This window comes from Neoarius graeffei, chromosome 3, assembly GCF_027579695.1.
Source record: "Neoarius graeffei isolate fNeoGra1 chromosome 3, fNeoGra1.pri, whole genome shotgun sequence".
Taxonomy (NCBI): Eukaryota; Metazoa; Chordata; class Actinopteri; order Siluriformes; family Ariidae; genus Neoarius; species Neoarius graeffei.
Genome location: NC_083571.1, coordinates 86,500,251 through 86,526,063, shown reverse-complemented (window position 1 = coordinate 86,526,063; position 25,813 = coordinate 86,500,251). Strand labels below are relative to the sequence as shown.

The window sequence follows — 25,813 nt, the reverse complement described above, 5'->3', positions numbered from 1 at the left end:
ATCGGCAGGTTCCCCTTCTTGGACGTGGCACAGATTATCAGCAATGGCGGATAGAACGCGATTGTCAGCTTCGGAAAAGAAGCGAAGGAAAATAGCAAGTGATGCCCAAAGGAGACGGTCGATGGTGAATATCGGCACAGCAATCGACAAGTGGAAATCGCGTTCTATCCGCCATTGCTGATAATCTGTGCCACGTCACACGTGACGTGGTACACAAGAAGGGGAACCTGCCGATGACATCACGTTTCACTACCGCGCGGAAATTAAAAGGGTAGGTGACTTTGGTCGCAAAATTAATATACTTGTCGTTGTCAAAAAATTATGTTTGATATATCATTTTGAAGCTAAAAGATTTCTCTGTCTAGTCATGTTGTCATAAAATATATTGTATTTTATGCCAAAGAATACATCCAATGGTGGAATGGCACTTTAAATATGTGGCTCCGATATTATATCAAGAACCGCTTAACTAAGGAAAGAGAAACAACAGTCCATCATTATTTTATGACATGAAGTGTCTTAATTAAAAAAATAAAGAAAAATCAGTGAATTAGAAAGTGTGTCCAAACTTTTGACTGGTACTGTATATGCACTTGTGCAAGATATCAATGCAATAGCAGCATAAACAGTGAGAGCCAGATACTATAATGCGTCACAACCTCAGCGGCAAACTGAACTGAAACAACAACAGCCATGAAAATGAGAAAGAAACAAAACTAAAAATTCTCATACCAAGTTAGCTACACTGCAGAGTCGTTGGCATGAAATGGTTAACATTGTACAGTTTCTGATGGCAACCTGGTGCCTAGTGGATAGTGGATTTAGCTTTTAATCCTCCAGATACACCACAGGTATGCAGATGTGTACGCAGCTGTGTGCACAGATGCATGCCGTTTGGAATAAAGTATAACTCCAGGCTTACACAGAGGCTTGGCAGACATTATAATGCGTGCACACTGAATATGCTTATGTGTACACTTATACTCAATGTGTGGTGGCCTGGGAAAAAACCCCACTTCTCATGTTCTCATCTCATGTGTTTTGAGATTGCGTCCTATATACTAGCCTTTTAAAGTCTAGGCATCTCTATTTCAAAGTGATAAAGGAAAAAAAACTGCATTTAAATATTTAAATATGGCAGAATTAAATATTAAATATTTAAATATGGCAGAAAAACAAACTTTTGGTCAAAACATTTTTTGTTTTTGTCATTTTTGGCTATTGTACAGAATTCAATCACAGTGACATCCCACAGTTTTCCCACGTGTACATGTGATTCCGGAGGCTTTATCGTAACTGTTCAGCTGAGAAATCACTGTGATTTGCTGCTCTTGTGGCTCACAGTCCTGAATATGATACATGGATTTCTCTTTTCTGCATCTCACATTTTGCTTCTGCTTGAACAGTTCTGCCCTCACCTGCTTTCCAGTTTTACCATTCCCTTCTTCGTGATTCCTGCTGGACTTTTTTAATTACCTCACCCGTGACGGAGTAAGCGGGGCGAGGTATTGTAATCAGTGCGGTTTGTTACTTGTGGAAATCGGAGATTTTTGTAAGTATGGTGATCTGTCCAATTGTCCGTTTGTTTGTTGGTACTCTAGCATCGTCATTTCTTGACCAATCTTCACCAAAATGCACAGGACAACTCACTTGGGTCACACAAAGACATCATTAGTTTTTGGTGGGTCAAGGTCAAAGGTCAAGGTCACCAAGGTCAAATCTTGTAAAAACACCCAGTCGGCCATAACTTCTGTTTCTTTGTGATTTTCGCAAGTATCATGCTCTGCACGACTTTTCATCTGTTTATTTGTTTGTGCGTCTGTCTGTCTGTTAAGAATCTAGCGTCTAGACGGTTGCACCGGTTGACTTAAAATTTTCAGGGTAGGTGGGCAATGGTCCATAGATTACCTGATTAAATTGTGGGGGTAATCGGTCCAAAGTGAAGGTCAAGGTCACCGGAAAGGTCAACCTTTCGGTCAACATAACATATTTTCTTTTATAACTCAAAAGCGGTTACCGATAGACAGATGTTTACTGATATGAGCATATAGGAACTCCCATATGGCCTTTCATTTGGCATCATGATCTTTGACCTTGAGTGACCCTGAAAGGTCAAACTCAAGGTCACGGATTTTCAGAGGGCTGTAACTTGAAAGCAGTTGATGGTAGACAGACACAGTGGTGCTTGAAAGTTTGTGAACCCTTTAGAATGTTCTATATTTCTGCATAAATATGACCTAAAACATCATCAGATTTTCACACAAGTCCTAAAGGTAGACAAAGAGAACCAGTTAAACAAATGAGACAAAAATATTATACTTGGTCATTTATTTATTGAGGAAAATGATCCAATATTACATATCTGTGAGTGGCAAAAGTATGTGAACCTCTAGGATTAGCAGTTCATTTGAAGGTGAAATTAGAGTCAGGTGTTTTCAATCAATGGGATGACAATCAGGTGTGAGTGGTCACCCTGGTTTATTTAAAGAACAGGGATCTATCAAAGTCTGATCTTCACAACACATGTTTGTGGAAGTGTATCATGGAATGAACAAAGGAGATTTCTGAGGATCTCAGAAAAAGCGTTGTTGATGCTCATCAGGCTGGAAAAGGTTACAAAACCACCTCTAAAGAGTTTGGACTCCACCAATCCACAGTCAGACAGATTGTGAACAAATGGAGGAAATTCAAAACCATTGTTACCCTCCCCAGGAGTGGTTGACCAACAAAAATCACTCCAAGAGCAAGGCGTGTAATAGTCGGCGAGGTCACAAAGGGCCCCAGGGTAACTTCTAAGCAACTGAAGGCCTCTCTCACATTGGCTAATGTTAATGTTCATGAGCCCGCCATCAGGAGAACACTGAACAACAATGGTGTGCATGGCAGGGTTGCAAGGAGAAAGCCACTGCTCTCCAAAAAGAACATTGCTGCTCGTCTGCAGTTTGCTAAAGATCACGTGGACAAGCCAGAAGGCTATTGGAAAAATGTTTTGTGGACGGATGAGACCAAAATAAAACTTTTTGGTTTAAATGAGAAGTGTTCTGTTTGGAGAAAGGAAGACACTGCATTCCAGCAAAAGAACCTTATAACCATCTGTGAAACATGGTGGTGGTAGTATCATGGTTTGGACCTGTTTTGCTGCGTCTGGGCCAGGACAGCTTGCCATCATTGATGGAACAATGAATTCTGAATTATACCAGTGAATTCTAAAGGAAAATGTCAGGACATCTGTCCATGAACTGAATCTCAAGAGAAGGTGGATCATGCAGCAAGACAACGACCCTAAGCACACAAGTCGTTCTACCAAAGAATAGTTAAAGAAGAATAAAGTTAATGTTTTGGAATGACCAAGTCAAATTCCTGACCTTAATCCAATCGAAATGTTGTGGAAGGACTTGAAGCGAGCAGTTCATGTAAGGAAACCCACCAACATCCCAGAGTTGAAGCTGTTCTGTACGGAGGAACGGGCTAAAATTCCTCCAAGCCGGTGTGCAGGACTGATCAACAGTTACCGGAAACGTTTAGTTGCAGTTATTGCTGCACAAGGGGGTCACACCAGATACTGAAAGCAAAGGTTCACATACTTTTGCCACTCACAGATATGTAATATTGGATCATTTTCCTCAATAAATAAATTACAAATTATAATATTTTTGTTTCATTTGTTTAACTGGGTTCTCTTTATCTACTTTTAGGACTTGTGTGAAAATCTGGTGATGTTTTAGGTCATATTTATGCAGAAATACAGAAAATTCTAAAGGGTTCACAAACTTTCAAGCACCACTGTATTTACCCTTATCAACTTATAGGAAGTGCCATATGGGCTTTCATTTGGCACCATAATCTTTGCCCTTGAGTGACCTTGAAAGGTCAAACTGAAGGTCATGGGTTTTCAAAGGGCTATAACTTTAAAATAGTTAATGATAGCCAGATGTTTACCATTATCAACATATAAGAAGTCCCATATGGGCTTTCAGTTGCCACCATGACCTTTGACCCTGAATGACTTTGAAATGTCAAACTCAAGGTCATGGATTTTGATAGTACTATAACCTGACAGCTGATGATTGAGAAATATTACCATTATCAACATATAAGTATAAAATAAGTGCTGCCAGGCAAAGTTTGTTTTGCCTGGCAACATTTGTTTGTTCATAATTCAATCATGTCAACAGGAACCAGAATCTCAAAGGAATGTTTCTAACATCTTTTGGAATCAATGCCATGAACAACTGCAGCTGTTTTAGTTGTAAGAGAAAAGAGAGGCCCCATGCAGTATTAGTAGAGTGTCCCTAATAAAGTGCTTGGTAAGTGTATGTGCATAAAGTTTTCCTGGGTCTTTCTCTATATTCATTGTTTTACCTTCCTACACTCCTTTGTATGTCCTGTAACTTTATACAAATGCTTATTATCCAGTAACAATGCAAGAATTCATGATTAAGCACGAGGTGTGTGTGGAACCAGCCACTGTTCTGTAAATGAATGACCTACTTCTCATCTCATTATCTCTAGCCACTTTATCCTGTTCTACAGGGTCGCAGGCAAGCTGGAGCCTAACCCAGCTGACTACGGGCGAAAGGCGGGGTACACCCTGAACAAGTCGCCAGGTCATCACAGGGCTGACACGTAGACACAGACAACCATTCACACTCACATTCACACCTACGGTCAATTTAGAGTCACCAGTTAACCTAACCTGCATGTCTTTGGACTGTGGGGGAAACCGGAGCACCCGGAGGAAACCCACGCGGACACGGGGAGAACATGCAAACTCCGCACAGAAAGGCCCTCGCCGGCCACGGGGCTCAAACCCGGACCTTCTTGCTGTGAGGCGACAGCGCTAACCACTACACCACCTTGCCGCCAACGACCTACTTCTCTTTCTAAAATCAGAAAAGAGGGCAAAATTTGAAAGCAGCAGAAGATTCTGCAGTGCTGTTTTCATTAGGCTTTGTTTATTCGTCATGCTGTATCTCTAACTGTCCCTGGCTGTATTCACCTCCTCAACATTCCACTGTGCATCAATGACATTCATATTCATTAAATCCAGCCCCAAGAGCGAGCTCTCTCTGTTTCTGTGTCTGGCTGTGTGAGATCCCTTTTTTTTTTTAATTATTATTATGATGCCTTTGGTACAGAGCTCAGGGATCTGAACACACATAAAATGCTCATTCATTATCCCTCAATTAATTTCGCGGCATGTTTGAAAGCCGTCCCGCGTGTGTGTGTGTATCCATCTCACTAGTGCTTGTGTGTTCAGAGAGTGTGTGTCAGCTGTGCTCAGTAACCAGATGGCTGGCAATGTGGAAACACTGCAGTATGAATACTTCACAGATAAGTGCCCTTACTCTTGGGCCTCTAAATGAGCGCATACGCCGTGCATGCTGGGTAACGTAGTTGCACTATGTAACACTAATGCGGTCAATTAAAACTCCAGTAATTGTCACCTCAGTGCTGTAAATGAGAAGAGGCTTATTAATTACATGTCACAGAGCATACCGCAGCACAGAGCCACTGATGTAAACAGGTCATTAGGAGCAATAAGGTTACTTTGCTGTTAGAGCTATAAGGTTGAGACAGGTGTTAATATGATGGTTACCATGGGACTAGAGGCAGCTGTTATTACAATGTGGTTCAGACTGGGTTGGTTTCCATGGGAATAGTGATGCAGGTCAGAATCATTAGCAACAACAGCTGCTGTCAAGGATGATTGATGTTTCTGTCGAGATGGATAGGGCAGGAGACAGATGTTGAGTTGGATAGTAAGCGGTTAAATGTGCAACCTGCAACAGACTGTGTTCACATGATCGATTTTTTGCTCATGAAAAAAGCTACCTGGAGCAATTTTATGATGATGTGAAGAAAAATAAAAATGGCTAACACTACATGCACACTGCAGCCACAATTATTCTCATCTCATCTCATTATCTCTAGCCGCTTTATCCTTCTACAGGGTCACAGGCAAGCTGGAGCCTATCCCAGCTGACTACGGGCGAAAGGTGGGGTACACCCTGGACAAGTCGCCAGGTCATCACAGGGCTGACACATAGACACAGACAACCATTCACACCTATGGTCAATTTAGAGTCACCAGTTAACCTAACCTGCATGTCTTTGGACTGTGGGGGAAACCGGAGCACCCGGAGGAAACCCACGCGGACACGGGGAGAACATGCAAACTCCACACAGAAAGGCCCTCGCCGACCCCAGGGCTCAAACCCAGGACCTTCTTGCTGTGAGGCGACAGCGCTAACCACTACACCACCGTGCCGCCGCCACAATTATTATTATTATTATTATTATTATACAGTTGACTGTATTATACTTACAGTTATTATACTGTATTATACTTATACAGTTGACTTGCTAACTTTAGGACTGCACTTGTCATGAAAAGTTTTGCACTCAAGTTTCTATCAATGAAGAGTTATAACATCAACGAAACAGACTTCATGTTAAAACTGTTAAAAATGTTATAATCACGTTGTCTGTTATCACCCAAATGAGGATGGGTTCCGTTTTGAGTCTGGTTCCTCTCGAGGTTTCTTCTTCATGTCGTCTGAGGGAGTTTTTCTTTGCCACTGTCGCCAAAGGCTCGCTCATTGGGGATAGACTAGGGATTAAATTAGCTCATGTTTAAAGTCATTAAAATTCTGTCAAACTGCTTTGTGACAATGTCTATTGTTAAAACACTATAAAAATAAACTTGACTTTATTGTTATTATTATTATTATTATTATTATTCGGACACGGGTGTCACGGTGGTGTAGTGGTTAGCGCTGTCGCCTCACAGCAAGAAGGTCCGGGTTTGAGCCCCGTGGCCGGCGAGGGCCTTTCTGTGCGGACTTTGCATGTTCTCCCCGTGTCCACGTGGGTTTCCTCCGGGTGCTCCGGTTTCCCCCACAGTCCAAAGACATGCAGGTTAGGTTAACTGGTGACTCTAAATTGACCGTAGGTGTGAATGTGAGTGTGAATGGTTGTCTGTGTCTCGCTCGTCTCTCCTCTCTCTTGTGTCTCGCTCGTCTCTCCTCTCTCCCGTGTGTGTCTCGCTCGTCTCTCCTCTCTCCCGTGTGTGTCTCGCTCGTGTGTCTCTTTGGATTACAAAATTACAGCCCTGTGATGACCTGGTGACTTGTCCAGGGTGTAACCCGCCTTTCGCCCGTAGTCAGCTGGGATAGGCTCCAGCTTGCCTGCGACCCTGTAGAACAGGATAAAGCGGCTAGAGATAATGAGATGAGATGAGTGAGATTATTTGGACCCAAGAAAAAATGCTATGGAACGTCATGCTATGGAACTTCATGTGTACAATTGTACACATTATGTCCGAAGGGATTATTATTATTACCTCGTCTGCTATGGAGTAAGCGGGGCTAAGTATTGTTTTCAGTCGGGTTTCTTTGTTTGCCTGTTTCTTTGTTAACAGTATTACGGGAAAATGGGTGGATCAATCTTCACGAAACTTTCAGGATAGATGGGCATTGGTCTCAAATAGAACCTCCAACATTTTGAGGGTCATCCGGTCAAGGTCACCAAAAAGGTCAAAATCGTTTTTGTTGTGGCTACTGCCTCATACAGAGGCGCTAACCACTATGTCATCATGCTGTAAGAATGTAAGAGTGTAACAATCGTGCACTGAGCATGTGCATACACGTGTTCTGATTAAAATGGCCGGTGAGTGTATACAATTCGGTTCACCATTTGAAATAAATGGACTAAAGAAATTGCTTTCAGACATGTTTATGCTTATTACAGAGGGAAAGTGTGTTCCACTGAGTTCTAGTGCAGGGCCATTTCCAGGAAATAAGAGTTTGGGTCATGGCGACAGCGTGTGTATGTCAGCCTCGGTTCGGAGGTTTCAGTTTCAAAAACTGTAAGAGGTAAGAGTAGAATAATATAAAGTACATACACTTGGTATATTTTACTTCTGTGACTTTTAAATTGTTCATTTTTTGGATTACGCGTCATTTTTGTGGCTACTGCCTCATAGAGTCTATATATATATATATATATATATATATATGCTATATTTACTGTATGGACATGGTATCAGAAAACTATTTTATTTATAAGCAGTAGCCACGTGTACCCATACGGTACCTATTTTTATTTTTTTTTTGCAATATCTTCCTTCATATTCATCATAAGTTCTACCAGGCGAGGTTTGTTTTGCCTGGCAACACATTATTATTATTATTATTATTATTATTATTGTCTGCAAAACTCAGTCCACCGGGTGTCTTGGACTGCCAGTTTTGGACCCCCAAGTTCGAGTCTATCCAAGGACCTATGAATTTTATAGGTACTTGCACAAGATGTGTGCAGTTCCTAGTAGTACTGCTTTCTGAAGTTGTCGTGGTGTGATCTTGTTGAGCTCCAATGTCCTCAGATGTTTTTCAAGGGGTCTTTGGGTATTGCTCCCAGCGCTCCGACCACAACTGGCACTACCATGGCTTTCTTTTCCAATAGTCTCTCAATCTCCACTCTCAGATCTTGGTATTTAGTGATCTTCTCTATTTCTTTCAGTTCAATTCTACTATTTCCTGGTCTTGCCACATCCACAAACCACACCTGCTTTTTTTTTCAATAACAGCAATGGCAGATGTGTTGGATGTCAAGTGCTTGTCAGTTTGGATCTTGAAGTCCCATAAAATTCTGACGTCATCTGTTTGAAGGACCTTTTCGACTTTGTACTCCCATCATTTCTCTGCTACCGAGATGTTATACTTCATGCGTAGATTCCAGTGTAATATTGATGCTACTTTATTGTGCTTTTCCAAATAGTCTGTCTGTACAATCGTGTTACACGAGCTAATAAGGTGGCCCACCGTTTCCTCTTTCTCCTTGCACAATCGCCACTTGCTGTTGTCACTTGTGTGATCAATCGAGGCCTTGATATTATTATTATTATTATTTAACTGACCATCTTCATTATTACGTAGCATGTGACTATTTTAACCTCTCCCTGTGATGTAACATCTGTAAAATCTGACTTTTTTCCCCAACCAGTGTGAACATGTAAGCCTGTATAAAAGATTTTCCTACAAATCTAACAGGTGGTGCAAAAAATAACAAACACTTGTCATCACTATAATAATATCAAAGACGTCAGAAAGTCAGCATTTGTCTTTGAACAGCTTTAATCATCCTTCTGTCTTAAAAATCCTGAATGGTTTGTAGTCTGAGCTCCAGAACTTTCCATAGAGGTTCAAAAGAGATTCAAAGAGATTCGAAGGAGATTCAGGGGAAATCCTGTATGTCTGTATCCTACTAATGCGCCTACTAGTGTATGGAAATTTACACATAAGAAGACTAACTGATGAAACCTTTGTAAATCCCAGTTGTTTCACATGAAATGAATTAACTAAAGAAATATTAAATATGAAACAAATTAAACAAAGCGTGGCATGGTGGTGTAGTGGTTAGCACTGTCGCCTCACAGCAAAAAGGTTCTGGGTTCAAGCCCAGTGGCCAACGGGGGCCTTTCTGTGCGGAGTTTGCATGTTCTCCCCGTGTCTGCGTGGGTTTCCTCCGGGTGCTCCAGTTTCCCCCACAGTCCAAAGACATGCATGTTAGGCTAATTGGTGTCTCTAAATTGACCGTAGGTGTGAATGTGAGTGTGAATGGTTGTCTGTGTCTATGTGTCAGCCCTGTGATGACCTGGCGACTCATCCAGGGTGTACTCCACCTCTCACCCATAGTCAGCTGGGATAGGCTCCAGCTTGCCTGCAACCCTGTAGAACAGGATAAGTGGTTACAGATAATGGATGGACGGATGGAATTAAACAAAGCAAGCCAACATAAATTGGGGCGGGGCGGTGGTTGGCATTGTCACCTCACAGCTCTGGGTTCGAACCTGCAGGTAAACTGCAGTCTTTCTGTGTGGAGTTTGCATGTTCATCCTATGCCTGCGTGGGTTTCCTCCCATAATCCAAAGATGTGAACTAGGTCAACTGGCTACTCTAAATTGCCCATAGGTGTGAATGCCTGACTGTCTCTCTGTATTAGGCTACATCCACAGGACAACGGCAACGAGATGTTATTAAAAAAAATATCGCGTCCACATGGGCAACGGATCAGTAAAATATCAGGTACATATGGCAACGCAACGCTTACTGAAAACGATGCAATACACATGCCACACCTCTAGGGGCGCTGTAAGACGGTCCCTTCGGAGACACCAGAACAATAAAAGAAGTAAGGATGCATGCGCATAAACTATTATGCGCGAGACTTCATATTAGCCACAAAGTCAGAAAAATCTGTTCGTTAAATTACATTATAATGATCAAATACAATGAAAAGTATTTTTCCAGTCTCACCTGTGAAAGGTAATCCCATGTGATCTCGTTTGGACGGCAAACCTGTTGGTACAGTTAAATGCAGCACATGAATGAGGCATCTTTATTCTCCGCTTTGACCCATCCAATATGGCGGCGAGGATGACGTATGATTCTACGCGGAAGGCGGCGTCTTTAATGGTCCGGAATAAATTGAATGCTACACGTTGATGGATTAATTTGTTCTTCTACGCCCTTTTTGAGGAATGTATTGTAGGACTTAAACCAACATCTGAAGAGGTGAGATCGCTCCTTTTTTTTTCCCTATTTTTGCTGGCAGGATTGACTCTGCCCTAACTCTCTCTCTCTCACTTTGCACCATTACACAATAAATATTCACAGTGAAAATATTTTGTAAGCGCGTTTCATGAACCAAGTTATAGGATTTGTTGACAACTCGCATCGAGTTCGTTACACTTCTACCCGGCGTGAAGCACATGTGGTTGTGACGTCATCGTAAACAAACCCGTTCTACTCATCCAGACGACTTTGCAATGGCGCCGTTGCCAGATCTTTCCACTCTGGAACCCGATCTCAAAAGATTTCGTTTTGGGGCACCCAAAACGCCGGTGCCGTGTGGACGCCAGGCCGAAACGATAAACAATTTTATCGGATTCACCTGAATCCGTTGCCGTGTGGACAGGGCCTTAGTCCTGTGATAGATCCGTGACCCACAATGGACAAGTGGTGTGGGAAATTAATGAATGAATGAATAATAGCAATTTAATTAAGAAGAAATACAGCTGTATAAAAGGAAAGCATGCGGCAATGACGTTTGTTTGCGCCATCTGCCCTGGCATCTTTTGTTAATGCTGTGCAAAACTTTGTCAGAGTCAGTGAATGATAAGTGACAGATCTGGTATGTCTCAAGCTGCAATGTGTTGTAGACTCCATAGTGTGCTATGTGCCAACATTGGCTTACTCACATGCCCTCATGCTTCTCCAACACAGCACCAGGGAAGGCACATGGGCGTGCAAGGGTTTACTGACTGACAGTCACTGAGACCCTTTGTTATGTGTTCATGGCTTCATGTCAAACTTCTTTCTTTTCCCCTCAATTAATTCACGTCTAATTTGCGCTTTCTCAAATCTGGCTCCAGATTTTAGCCTTTTCAGCTGCTGTTACACTGTTAAAAATACATTTTTGAATTGTCATAGATGTGCATTAAAATATTAACTTTCCATCTACCACTGAGAAGTTTTACCATTTACTCGTCATTTCAGATGTTTGAGCTTTGACCTTTTATGGAGCTTTGTGGACATCACCATAATACAATCAATTCAGTTATGTCTGATTGCCATTCAACATACAGACTTGTAAACCTGGCGGAAGTTTTTTTTAATTCTGATGGCTTAAAAAAAATCAGAAAAAAATTGAGACAGTATGTTGAAATTAAAACTGAAAACTATGATTTGTAAATAATCTTTGACCTGTATAGCACTCAAAACAATACAACAGCACATTATTTCATGTTTTAACTTGTGAATTTTATTTATTTACTTATTTATTTCAAACTAGACATATTACAATTTTGATTCTTGCAAAACTTTTTTTTTTTTAAAGTTGTGATGGTAAAGCATTTACCACTTTATAATGTTGACATTCCTTCTCACAACACTTAAAAGATGTTTAGGGACTGAAGACACCAAGTGATTAAGTGTTTCAGGTGTTATTTTGTCCCATTTTTCCTGCAAACAGGTCTTTAGGTGTGCAACAGTATGGGGTCGTGGACATATTCGCCACACATTCTCTTTTGGGGACAGAGGGGACAGACACCCTCTTCTTCCACAGCCATGCCTTTGTAATGTGTGCAGAATGTGGTTTTGCATTGTCTTGTTGAAATATCCCTGGAAAAGATGTCATCTTGAAGGCAGCATATGTTGCTCCAAATCCTCAATGTACTTTTCTGCATTCATGCTGTCATCACAGAAGTGTAAGATACCTTTACCAAGGGCACGGACACAACCCCATACCATGACAGACCCTGGCTTTTGGATTTGTTGCTGCTAACAGTCTGGATGGTTCTTTTTGTCACTGGTCCAGAGCATACAGTGTCCATTTCTTCCAAAAAAAGACCTGGAATACTGATTCATCTGACCACAATACATGTTTCCACTGTGTGATGGTCCATCCCAGATGCCTCCGAGCTCAGAGAAGTGACAGCGCTTCTGGACGCAGTTAACATAAGGCTTCCTTTTTGCACAATAAAGTTTTAATTGGTATTTGTGGATGTAACTCTGTACTGTAGTGCTTGACAAAGGTTTGTCAAACTAATCCCGAGCCCATGTGGTTCTATCAGCTATAGATGAATGACAGTTCTTGATGCAGTGCTGTCTGAGGGATCAGAGATCACGGGTGTTCAGCTTAGACTTGCGCCCTTGCTTTCTACATCCCAAAATTCCTCCAGATTCCTTGAATCATTTAGGATATTATTTACTGTAGAGGGTGAACTCTCCAAATCCCTTTGTAGAGGATCCTTTTCTTTGAACATTGTTTTTAAACATTTCAATAACTTTCTCATGTATTTGTTTACAAACTTGGAGAGCCTCAGCCCATCTTTGATACTTAAAGACTAGGCCTTTCCTGGATACTAATTTTGTCCCAAATCATGGTTATAATCACTTATTGAAATCACATTATTATTTAATCGTTTTACCTCATTACTAACCCTAAATTGCCCCCGTCCCAACTTTTTTTGGAAGGTGTTTCAGGTCTGAAATGCAGGAATGGATGTATATTAACAAATGAAATGAAGTGGACCAGATAAAACATGAAATATTTTGGGTTCATACGGTCTGCAATGAAATACAAGTCAAAGTAAATTTAGAAATCACTGCTTTCTCATCTCATTATCTCTAGCCGCTTTATCCTTCTACAGGGTCGCAGGCAAGCTGGAGCCTATCCCAGCTGACTACGGGCGAAAGGCGGGGTACACCCTGGACAAGTCGCCAAGTCATCACAGGGCTGACACATAGACACAGACAACCATTCACACTCACATTCACACCTACGGTCAATTTAGAGTCACCAGTTAACCTAACCTGCATGTCTTTGGACTGTGGGGGAAACCGGAGCACCCGGAGGAAACTCACGCGGACACGGGGAGAACATGCAAACTCCACACAGAAAGGCCCTCGCTGGCCCCGGGGCTCGAACCCAGGACCTTCTTGCTGTGAGGCGACAGCGCTAACCACTACACCACTGTGCCGCCCACTGCTTTCTTTTTTTTTTAAATTTGCATTTTACCATACCGTACCAACTTTTTCTGATTTGAGGTTGTACTAAAACATTGATAAATGAGGCCCACTGTCATCCTGTAATAAAGTACATCATCAAGACCAAGTTCTATAAAAATTTGTGCATAATTATGAGCTATAATATGACCATGCAAAGCAGTCATAATAGTTTCCAAAAGATTGCTGCTCAGAGTATTTTGGATGCTACACCATACCTAACAGATGGCAGAATACACTGTGGGTTAAAGGCATCTTTTGGTTTCCTCCAAACATGCAGTAAAAACATCTAAGTATAGGAAATGTGGTAAAAGTTGGTTTATTGCTCCATATTACTTTTTCATTGCTCATGGGTCATGGATTTTGTGCTCCTCATATCAGGTTGTGTGTCTTCTTGCATTGGCCTTTGATTTCTCATCTCATCTCATTATCTCTAGCCGCTTTATCCAGGGTCGCAGGCAAGCTGGAGCCTATCCCAGCTGACTATGGGCGAAAGGCGGGGTACACCCTGGACAAGTCGCCAGGTCATCACAGGGCTGACACATAGACACAGACAACCATTCACACTCACATTCACACCTACGGTCAATTTAGAGTCACCAGTTAACCTAACCTGCATGTCTTTGGACTGTGGGGGAAACCGGAGCACCCGGAGGAAACCCAGCCGGACACTGGGAGAACATGCAAACTCCACACAGAAAGGCCCTCGCCGGCCACGGGGCTCGAACCCGGACCTTCTTGCTGTGAGGCAACAGCGCTAACCACTACACCACCGTGCCGCCCGGCCTTTGATTTAAACAAACAAACAAACAAACAAACAAACAAACAAACAAACAAACGCAGGTCTGCCATTAAAATTGCAGCTTTGTGTACAGTTTTGTTGAGATTAAAACAAAGAGGTTGGTGTGGTTAATTTTGTAGCTGTGCTTTTTGGGGGCAGTTAGAAATCTGTAAAGGGTCCATCCTTGTCACTGAGCAAGTGGTAACTAACAAAATGCTAATGGTCAGACTTCTTTTATAGCTGATATATGCTGATAGTTGGCAAGCAATGTAATAAAACTCATCTGTGTAGCTGTGCTTGTTTAAAAAAAAACACCTTATCTTTTTAGTTATTTTTGTCTACTTTTTCCATTCCTTTTTTTTCTTTTTATTCCTTTCTCCACAGAGAGGTGTAGTATCTCCTGATCTGAGGCTGCCAATTTCACTGAAAACTTGTGGGTAAACAGAAAGTTCTTCTATTCGCTTCCTGACCTACAATTTATCACAACAAACGTGACCCACATTCTTATTTCACAGTGTTAGACTCAAATTAACTGGATGCATTGCACAGAAAGGGCAGGAATATATTATTTACATGAAAGGATCTTTTTTTTTTTGCCAATGGACTAATTGTCAGCTTTATCTTGTTCATCTTCATCAATCAATTCAATCAGAGAGGAAGTATTTGGTTTCTGTGCCCTGGAATACTGACCCACCCCATCACACATGCAGTACATGGCTCTCCAGTTCTCATTAGCATAATAAAGTGTGAAAGTCTGCACATATCAGTTGTGCTAGTCCTAGTCTGACCTTGAGAGTCCTGAAAACAAAATGGCGCTAACTGGAGCAGTGGGTGTTCTGTGAGGGACAGGTGGCACATCAGAAGAGGGCTCTGCCACACAGCTGGTTACAGCATGAGACAAGAGCATGCCCTAGGGCGCACATGTTAAACTCAAGGCCTGTGGGACAAACACAGCCCACTACCACAAACTTACAAAAAATAATACTGAAATGGCCAGGGAGGGCACGGTGGTATGGTGGTTAGCGCTGTCACCTCACAGCAAGAAGGTCCAGGTTTGAGCCCCATGGCCGGCGAGGGCCTTTCTGTGCGGAGTTTGCATGTTCTCCCTGTGTCCGCGTGGGTTTCCTCCGGGTGCTCCGGTTTCCCCCACAGTCCAAAGACATGCAGGTTAGGTTAACTGGTGACTCTAAATTGACCGTAGGTGTGAATGTGAGTGTGAATGGTTGTCTGTGTCTATGTGTCAGCCCTGTGATGACCTGGCGACTTGTCCAGGGTGTACCCCGCCTTTCGCCCATAGTCAGCTGGGATAGGCTCCAGCTTGCCTGCGACCCTGTAGAACAGGATAAAGCGGCTAGAGATAATGAGATGAGATGAGACATTATTATGATTAAAGAATCTCATTTGTAATATTGAAATAAATACAATATGCTCCAAAAAAAATTCATCTTCTTTTACATGGTTACCAACTGATAAAATGGTGGTTTTGATTGAAGGGCATGGTTGACAGAATTGGTCACATTTTACTGCTTAAACCACAAAAAGACGTTAGTGTCATTGAGTACCGCAGTTGTGGTTTTCATAGTCACTTTTCCATCATGCATGTCATATAAAGTCATATTAAAGCAAGATGACCTTTTCATTTCATAAAATTGGTGAAATTTAGTTCCCTATGAAATTTGGTCATTGTGATATCTCACAAAATATTAGAACATTCTGTGGCTGGGAAGTTATTTAATTTGAGGGGATTCCTTAGCAAATAATGTGCATGAAATCACTCACTTTGCGCAGTCAAGCAGACATAGGAAGTCCGTATGTGCACACGCAGGTTTACCTTCTTCTTCTTCTTCTTCTTTTGGGTTTTACGGCAGCTGGCATCCAGTGTTGCATTACTGCCATCTACAGGTTTACCTTGACCGTGCACTGACAGTTACGTCATTCTGTCACTAAACGAACAGCTGATCACACTGAGGTGCTCGCTGACCGTCGATATTTATTAGTTTGGTCCTGCGTTTCCTTTCTTTCGCAACATAACGTCTTTTCTTCTCGTGTTCCGTTACTGTAGTCGATCTTTCATATTTCATTCGCACACTCACGTCCTCCATTTTTGTCTACTGTTTCAAATTTGTATCCCACAATGCCTTGCGTGAACAGGGAAAGCCCACCACGTAACGCATGATGTAGTATCTTGTATTGCGTCATGGTGAAGCAGGAAAAAATAGTGCAGGATTTAGAGCCACGTGGCCCTAAATTCATTAATTGTTCTATTTTTTAAAAAAATAAAAAAAATACTAATAAATTTGGAAGTTGGTGATTCAAATTCAGTTGTCAGGGAAAATTATTTTTATGACCTACACTTGAAAAATCTGAAAGACAGTCTACCTTTAAGGTGAAATCCTTCCATTAAAGTAAAGAAACATTTAATTTATTTATTTATTTATTTGTTTAATTTTCTATCTATCTATCTATCTATCTATCTATCTATCTATCTATCTATTACATAGACACAATTATTTTACTGGGAAATACGTCACTCATATTTTTCATACAAGCTACATCTGGGACATTGAGTAACATATTTTCACTGAATTGTTTTAATAAATTTGGGTACTTTTAGTTTGTGAATTTGTCTATATAATAAAAAGAAACTCACATGTTGGCTTGAAGATATGTACTTTATCTTCTTGCGTTTAAACACTCATTTTTTATTTGAAATATATCCCAGACCTGAGTCACATATTTCCCAATATCTTCACTCCGATAATGTCACTCCCAGTGTTTTCCCACTGATGAGATGCACGTTGTCAAAATGGCGAACTGGTTCAACATTAAAATTCTTTTGATTAACTTGCATGTTTTTGTGGATGTATTTAGAAATAAAAAGAATAATATTACATGGTGGTACGAAGATATGAAGTTTATCTTCTTGCGTTGAAAAATATTTCACTTGTTCATTTCACTCACTCGTGATATATACATTCAACACTTGAAGATAAACTTCATATCTTCACGCCACCATATAATATTCTCGTATACATAAATTATATACTGTATATACACACACAAATACCACAGGCTTGCTCATTGGGGATAGATTAGGGATAAAATTAGCTCATGTTTTAAGTCGTTCAAATTCTGTAAAGCTGCTTTGCGACAATGTTTATTGTTAAAAGCGCTGTACAAATAAACTTGATTTGATTTGAAATACACGTGTGTGTGTGTGTGTGTGTGTAAACTTTCCCAGTGTGCTTTTACATTATGTACCATTTTCTATTGAACTGGTTTCATTTAACTTGAAGTTTTACATTTTGACTTCTTTACCGCTTTTATTTTTCCACCATCTGCCTCAGTGTTTTGTCCATTGGCCTGATCAGGCAACATCCCCCATAGTGGCAACTCAACAGCTATGTGAATAGTTTAATAATCTGCATTAGCCCTTCTTTTTCTTACTAGTCTACTTTCAGAGGCTAGATAATATGTTAAAAATGACTTGACTTAATTTATGGCACTCAAAGGCTCACAAAAATATTGGGATGAGGTCTGACACCAGTGCTCCAGGGCATCATTACATCACACTGAGACAGCGTTCAGTACTCTGGCACTGATGAGATACAGAAATGGTTCTCAGCAGTTATTAGGGGATTGGCCCAGCAGGCCAAAATGACACAAACAAACAAATATGTACAGTACACTATATTCCATTTGGAGTGTTTGTCCTCATAGGAGGCCCCAGTGTGAGTGAAAGATATAAGGGCTGAGATTGCTCGAGCTCTTCCAAGTCAGTAGGAACATAAAGCCACAGGAACAGCACTATCATAGCCGTACTGCTCATTCCATTTTCCTCATGCACAAATGAGACTGCCTTTCTGCTCCAAATGGCTGTGTTACAGCACAAATAAGCAACTAACTCCTTCAATCCATGCAAAGCTTAAGATCAACTTTGCAACACACCAAATGGCATGGTGTTTAAACGTATTTACATTATATTTTGAGCTACAATACTTTGGCTAAAAAAATGGGCTACTAAATTTGCTACACAATCTATCTCAATCAAAGGATACTGACTGACTGAGTGGCAGATTTAGTAGTCTAATTTTTAGCCAAAATATTGTAGCTCAAAATGTAATGTAAATAACTTTATTTATTAATTAATGATATATTTGAATAATATACAGTATATGTTTGGAATAACATATAGCAATTGAGTACTGCGAGAACAACATGGATCAGTCAAGGGTTTTTTTCAGTGTGGTTCCAGTTCGAGCTTTCTGTAGCGTTAACGGTTCTGACAGGAAACCCTCTGTTGTCGGGATTTATATCACATCTTAAGTGGTTCCTATAAACAGAAAAACTACAAATCTAATGGGGAAAACGATGCTATTAAACAATCACAAATTATGCTATGCTATGGATAGGTTTTTTTTTTTCGGGGGGGGGGGGGGGGGGGGTCCCATTGTTATGGTGTTGTAGTGGTTAGCACTGTCGCCTCACAGCAAGAAGGTTCTGGGTTTGAGCCCAGTGGGCAATGGGAGCCTTTCTGTGTGGAGTTTGTATGTTCTCCCTGTGTCTGCGTGGGTTTCCTCTGGGTGTTCCAGTTTCCCCCCACAGTCCAAAGACATGCAGGTTAGGTTAATTGGTGGCTCTAAATTGACCGTAGGTGTGAATGTGAGTGTGAATGGTTGTTTGTCTCTGTGTCAGCCCTGTGATGACCTGGCGACCTGTCCAGGGTGGACCCCGCCTCTCGCCCATAGTCAGCTGGGATAGGATCCAGCTTGCCTGTGACCCTGCACAGGATAAGCGGCTATGGATGACAGATGGATGTATGGACTTTTCTTCATCATTTTCTCTCTTCATGTTCTTTTGAAATCTTTGGTGTCCCATCCATGGTTAACTTGATCTTGTTATATCTACTATGTCAGCATTTGGCTGTGGTAACCTTTCCAAGGTGTGAAATGTTTAACCGTACAGAAACTGCATTTTACATTTCTGGCTGAACTCTCATGGAGGCTACAAGCAGGACATACAGTACTGTGGAAAAGTCTTAGGCACATGTAAAGCAATGCTGTAGACCAAAAATATCTTAAAAATTACGAAATTAAATGTTTCAACATTTAAAAAAAATACTATAAACAGCAGTAAGCCATAATAAATGAAACAAAGTCAACATTTGGTGTGAGACGACCCTTTGCTTTAAAAAAAAAAATTAGTCTCAGGTACAATGAGTGCAGTTTTATAAGGAAATGAGCTGTAGGTTTTACTGAGCATCTTACAGAACCAGCCACAGTTCTTCTGGACACTTTGACTGTCACACTCACTTCTTAATTTTGCACCAAAACCCAGGAGCCTTCACTATGTTTTCTTTTTTCATCTGAAAAGTGCTCTCTTATGTAATATGCTGCTCAGATAAAAATTTTTTCCCTGTAACATTTAATTTTGTTCTGGAAAATGAACGCTTGGAACTCTAAAATGTTTTTGTACTGACTTGATAATGCAGAAGTCATAAAATAGAAGTGTGTAACAAAGTTTGAATGAAAAAAATAGGATGCCTAAGACTTTTGCACAGTACTGTACGTATATCAGTGATCAGTCATCATTATATCAAGGGTCCTCAAGCTTTTTTGCAGCTAAGGACACCTTTAAATGTAAAATAAACTCCATGGATCCCTTCAGTATACATTCTTTATGAAAACAATCCAACTATTCAAATATTAGGTTCATTATTTACACACATACCATGATATTTGATGGAACCACCAAGTTTTTTTTTTACCCATTGAAACCCATTCGATTCAAGTGACCAGTCTGGATAAATTAATAGTGAATTGTGATTTCCACCACTGTAAAAACAAATCAATCAATCAACCAATCAACCCTTGGCGATGTTTCATTTACTCCTGCTGGTCACCAGACACCAATTTGAGAACCCTTGGATGACACATTATAAAACACAGGAGCACTTTAACGATATTTGGCATGTGGGTATTTTATATTATACTAAATTCACCCTGTATTTTCATACGGCTCTCATGAGTGTGTGTATGTAAGGACTGCGATATAGCACTGCAGAAAGACATTTCACAGAACAATCGCCAGCACCGTGTCTTGTTCTGTGACTATTTATGTGTGAATATACACATACAAAGAGTGTGTGTGTGTACACCTGCTGTATATCTGCCAGCTTCCTACCTCTCCTCTTGGAATCTTTTTTGACGCTGGGTCTGGCAGCAGGCTGGAGCTCGGCCTCTGTTGACATATTAAGTGGTTATTCCTGTACTGTGCGGCTGGCTGCCTGTGGCTGGCTCATCCAGAGGGGCTTCTCCACTGCCTCACACTCAGTCTGCCGCTGCCTCTAGCCTCGACGCTGCATCTCGAGCTCTCTCTGCAGTGGCTGCGCACACAATACATGAAAACATTTGAAGGACTCTTGTCAATCTTTTTGGAATGGCCATCAAAATACAGTAGTTTCAGCAGAAGAATTGGGAAACCAAGAGCCAGCTTTCTATAGTCTTTCTATAGTCTACAGTCTTTTAGTCTAAACAAAAGTTGGACACAGCCAGCTCATATACTCATGTCATTTTGATTTGTACATTCCAAGGACACAATCTAAACATATAGATAATACCCAAGGTTAAGATGAAGAAAAACATGAGCAACAATGAAAATATTGTAATCCAAGGAACAGATATGTACATTATGAGTGAGCAAAGAATAGACACATATGCATTATGAGTGAACTAAACCCCTTACTGAAATCGCACTAAGTCGAATTGATCTTAAAGGTAGACTGCCTTTCAGATTTTTCAAGTTTAGGTCATAAAAATAATTTTCCCCCGACACCCAATTATTTTTGTTTAGTGGACCGAAAGCTACTGAATTCAAATCACAGACTCCCAATTTTATTAGTTTTTTTTAAATAGAACAATTAATGAATTTAGGGCCATGTGGCCCTAAATTCTCTATTTTTTCCTGCTTCATCATGACCCAATTCAAGATACTACGTCATGCATCACGTGGTGGGCTTTCCCTGTTCGCACAAGGCATTGTGGGATACAAATTTAAACACAAGAGAACAATGGACGATGCGAATGAAACGTGAAAGACCGACTACGGTAACGGAAAGTGAGAAGAAAAGACGTTATGTTGTGAAGGAAAGGAAACGCAGGACTAAACTAATAAATATTGGCGGTCAGCGAGCACCTCGGTGTGATTAGCTGTTCGTTTAGTGACAGAATGATGTAACTGTCAGAGCACGGTCAAAGGTAAACCTGTAGATGGCAGTAATGCAACACTGTGGATGCCAGCTGCTGTAAAACCCAAAAGAAGACGAAGAATGTAAACCTGCGCATGCGCACATGGACTTCCTCTGTCTGCTTGACTGCGTGAAACGAGTGATTTCATGCACATTATTTGCTAGGGAATCCCCTCAAATGAAATAACTCCCCAACCACAGAATGGCCTGTTTTGCTTTGTTTATTTTGTTTTTTGAGATATTACAGAAATAAACATATATCACAATGACCTCAGAGTGAACTAAATTTCATCAATTTTATGAAATCAAAAGGCCGTCTAGGTTTAATGATTAAATCATGTATCATAAACACAAAAAAAACCCCAGAAAATAGTCCCACTGGACCTCTGTAGGAAAATGTCATTATAATTGAATTTTGTATTGATTAGTATGACTTGGAATATATATAAATGAGATAACTGCATTTTAGGAATGAATGCTTGTAATTTGAAATGTCCTAAATATCACAACAATGACTTTTCAGACTATAATAATGTCAGTACTGGCAAACATGCTGAAATTAAAGGAACCAGCTGATTGGAACATTTTAAAGAAAAAGGATGTAGATTTGAACATGCTTAGGAAAAACAAGTTTTAAATTGGGATCATACTGATAGTTTTACTGGTGTGGCACCATCAAGGGTATATATTTTCTACCAGTACCAGTTGAAAGCTTGGACACAACTACTCGTTCATAGGTTTTTCTGTATTTTGACTATTTTCTACATTGTAGAACAATACTGAACACATCAAAACTATGAAATAACATCTGGAACATGTAAAGAATTATGTGGTAAACAAAAACGTGTTTAAAAAAAACAACGTTTCATATTTAAAATTCTTCGACATAGCCAGTGTTTACCTTGATGACGCTTTGCACACTATTGGCGTTATCTTAACCAGCTTCATGAGGTAGTCACCTGGAATGCTTTTCAATTAACCGGTGTGCCTCGTCAAAAGTTAATTAGTGCAATTTATTGCCTTCTTAATGCATCCGAGATCAAATAGTAAATAATAAACAATAAATATAGAGTAAATAGCCCTATTCCACAACTGTAGTAATACATATTATGTCAAGAATCACTCAACTAAGTAAAGAGAAATGACATCCATCATTACTTTAAGACATGAAGTGTCTTTTAATTAATAAAAATAAAGAAACTACTGAATTAGAAGGTGTGTCCAAACTTTTGTCTGGTACTGTAATTGTAGAGGAACATCAATCATCATGGACCACTGCTGTACTATTGTAGGTACATTTCCATGTTTGTATCTTAAAGAACAAGTATCCATAATGTACTCTTCCCCTCCAAACATGATGAGGAACTTAAAGGTTTCAGAGAGATCTTGAGAAGATCAGTAGAATATAACACATTTAGGGATTCATCTATGGCTGTTTTGTTCCCATACTCCCTTACACATCCTAGCCATACTTTAAGAAATGTGAACAATGCACTACCCGTGGCTAAACTGCCACATACACCACTGATATTGGATCAATTTCAACCACAAGGGCAGCGTTACAATTTAGCTGGTTATCCAGATTAGATAGAAAGATTCCTAGACTTGCCATTTACATTCATGTAGCGCTATCTAGTTAAATAGGTTATGTTAGCTCTAATTACACCGGCTAGTGGCCTAGTGGTAGTGTGTCCGCCTCTCGGTCAGGAGCTCGTGAGTTCTATTCATGGTCGGGTCATACCAGACCATCATAAAAATGGTACCTACTACCATCTGGCAAGGCACACTGCAATACAGATGTGAGTGGGGAGTTAAACTCTCGTGGTTACCAGAGGACTAGCTCCCCACTGTAACCCTAGCTATGTAATGGTCGAGGGCTGTGGAAACGGAGATTGGTGCTGCCACATGGCACGGGAAGGACTTTAACTTAACTTTTAGCTCTAATTACACATCATTCAGATTCTATATAACCTAGACTACATGTTCATAGTCCTAGTCCTGGGGTACCTGTGGCCTGTACATGTTGGTGTTTTTTTCCTGAACGAACACATCTGATTCAGCACGGTGGTGTAGTGGTTAGCTTCCCTATCGCCTCACAGCAAGAAGGTTCTGGGTTTGAGCCCAGTGGCTGACAGGTGCCTTTCTGTGTGGAGTTTGCATGTTCTCCCCGTGTCTGCGTGGGTTTCCTTCGGGTGCTCCAGTTTCCCCCCACAGTCCAAAGACACGCAGGTTAGGCTAATTGGTGGCTCTAAATTGACCGTAGGTGTGAATGTGAATGGTTGTATGTGTCAGCTCTGCAATGACCTGGTGACTTGTTCAGGGTGTACCCCGCCTCTTGCCCATAGTCAGCTGGGATAGGCTCTGTACAGGATAAGCAGTTATGGATAGATGGATTGATGGATGGATGCTGTGAACAAATTTCTTTTCAGCAGGCACAAGGTGGTTTGTGAAGACCACTTCATGGCAGAAATGATTAAAGGAACAGGAAGAAAAGAAAGGCAGTAAGGTGAGCGATAATTTAGACTCTTCCATAACCATAATGTAGTCTGTCAAATGCACTTGGCCAAGCTTACATGCACAAGATATCTACAGTGTCTTGCAAAAGTATTCATCCCCCTTGGTGTTTGTCCTGTTTTATCACATTACAAGCTGGAATTAAAATGGATTTTCAGAGGGTTAGCACCATTTTATTTATACAACATGCCTACCACTTTAAAGGTGAAAACTGTTGTTTTATTGTGACACAAACAATAATGGAAAAAAACCCCAGAAATCTGGAGTGTGCATAGGTATTCAACCGCTTTTCATATGAAACCCCTAAATAAGTGCTGGTCCAACCAATTCAATTCAAAGTCACATAATTAGTTGATTAAGATCCACCTGTGTGAAATCTAATTGTCACATGATCTGTCACATGATGTCCGTATAAATCAACCTGTTCTGGAAGGACCCTGACTCTGCAACACGACTAAGCAAGCAACATGAAAACCAAGGAGCCTCCAAACAGGTCAGAGACAAAGTTGTGGAGAAGTATAGATCAGGGTTGGGTTATAAAAAAAATATCCCAAACTTTGAATATCCCACGGAGCACCATTAAATCCATTATAGCAAAATGGAAAGAATATGGAACCACTACAAACCTGACAAGAGAAGGCCGCCCACCAAAACTCACAGGCCAGGCAAGGAGGGCATTAATCAGAGATGCAAAAAATGGCCCTTTTCCACTACCCTTTTTCAGCTCACTTCAGCTCGCTTCAGCTCACTTCAGACCGACACGGCTTGCGTTTCGACTACCAAAAAACAGCACGACTCGGCTCGCTTCAGCCCTGCTTAGCCCCTAAAACTCGCACCGTTTTGGAGTAGGGCTGAAGCGAGCCAAAGCGAGCCGAGTGAGGCTGGGGGCGTGAGCAGACACTCCCCTGTGCACTGATTGGTGAGGAGGAGTGTCCTTACATGCCCACACACGCCCCGCGAGCACGCTGGGATCTGTAAACACTGCAAACCCGGAAGGAGAATAATTACGAATTACGAGAATTTCTGAAGCCTTATGCGCCTCGCCTCATCTATACGCTCTTGCCAGTATCTGTTCGTGTTGTCGGTGACAACAAGCCACAGCACCAAGACCAGCAACACTAACGATTTCATGTTTATTGTTTACTATTCGGGTCGTGAGACTACCGCTTAAAAGATCACTGATGTCACTGTTTGCGCTGCTTAACGACATCACGTGACGTCCACCCACTTTCGCTAACTCCACCCAATGTGTCCACCCACTTCCAGCCAGCACGGTTCAGCGCGGTTGTAGTCGAAATGCAACTCCAACAGCCCCGCTCAGCTCGACTCAGCACGGCACGGCTCAGCCACGTTTGTAGTGGAAAAGCGGCATTAGACACCAAAGATAACACTGAAGGAGCTGCAAAGATCCACAGCAGAGATGGAAGCATCTGTCCATAGGACCACTTTAAGTCATACACTCCACAGAGTGGGGCTTTATGGAAGAGTGGCCAGAAAAAGTAATTGCTTAAGAAAACACGTTTGGAGTTTGCCCAACAGCATGTGGCAGACTCCCAAAACACATGGAAGAAGATTCTCTGGTCAAATGAGTCTAAAATTGATCTTTTTGGCCATCATGGGAAATGCCATGTGTGGCACAAACCCAACACCCTGAGAACACCAATCCTACAGTGAAGCATGGTGGGGGCAGCATCATGCTGT

General features: G+C 41.1%; 1 protein-coding gene across 5 annotated transcripts in view; it reads right to left on the bottom strand.

Moving 5' to 3' along the window:
- The window catches only part of dab1a (DAB adaptor protein 1a), a 309,356-nt gene extending 288,738 nt beyond the window's left edge, over positions 1-20,618 (bottom strand). For all 5 annotated transcript variants that reach the window (XM_060917585.1, XM_060917588.1, XM_060917587.1 and 2 more), the window contains exon 1: positions 20,536-20,618. In XM_060917585.1, coding sequence (XP_060773568.1) covers positions 20,536-20,602 — 67 coding nt within the window. In that variant the 5' untranslated portion in view covers positions 20,603-20,618. The remainder of the gene's footprint in view (positions 1-20,535) is intronic.
- Positions 20,619-25,813: the final 5,195 nt, after the last annotated feature.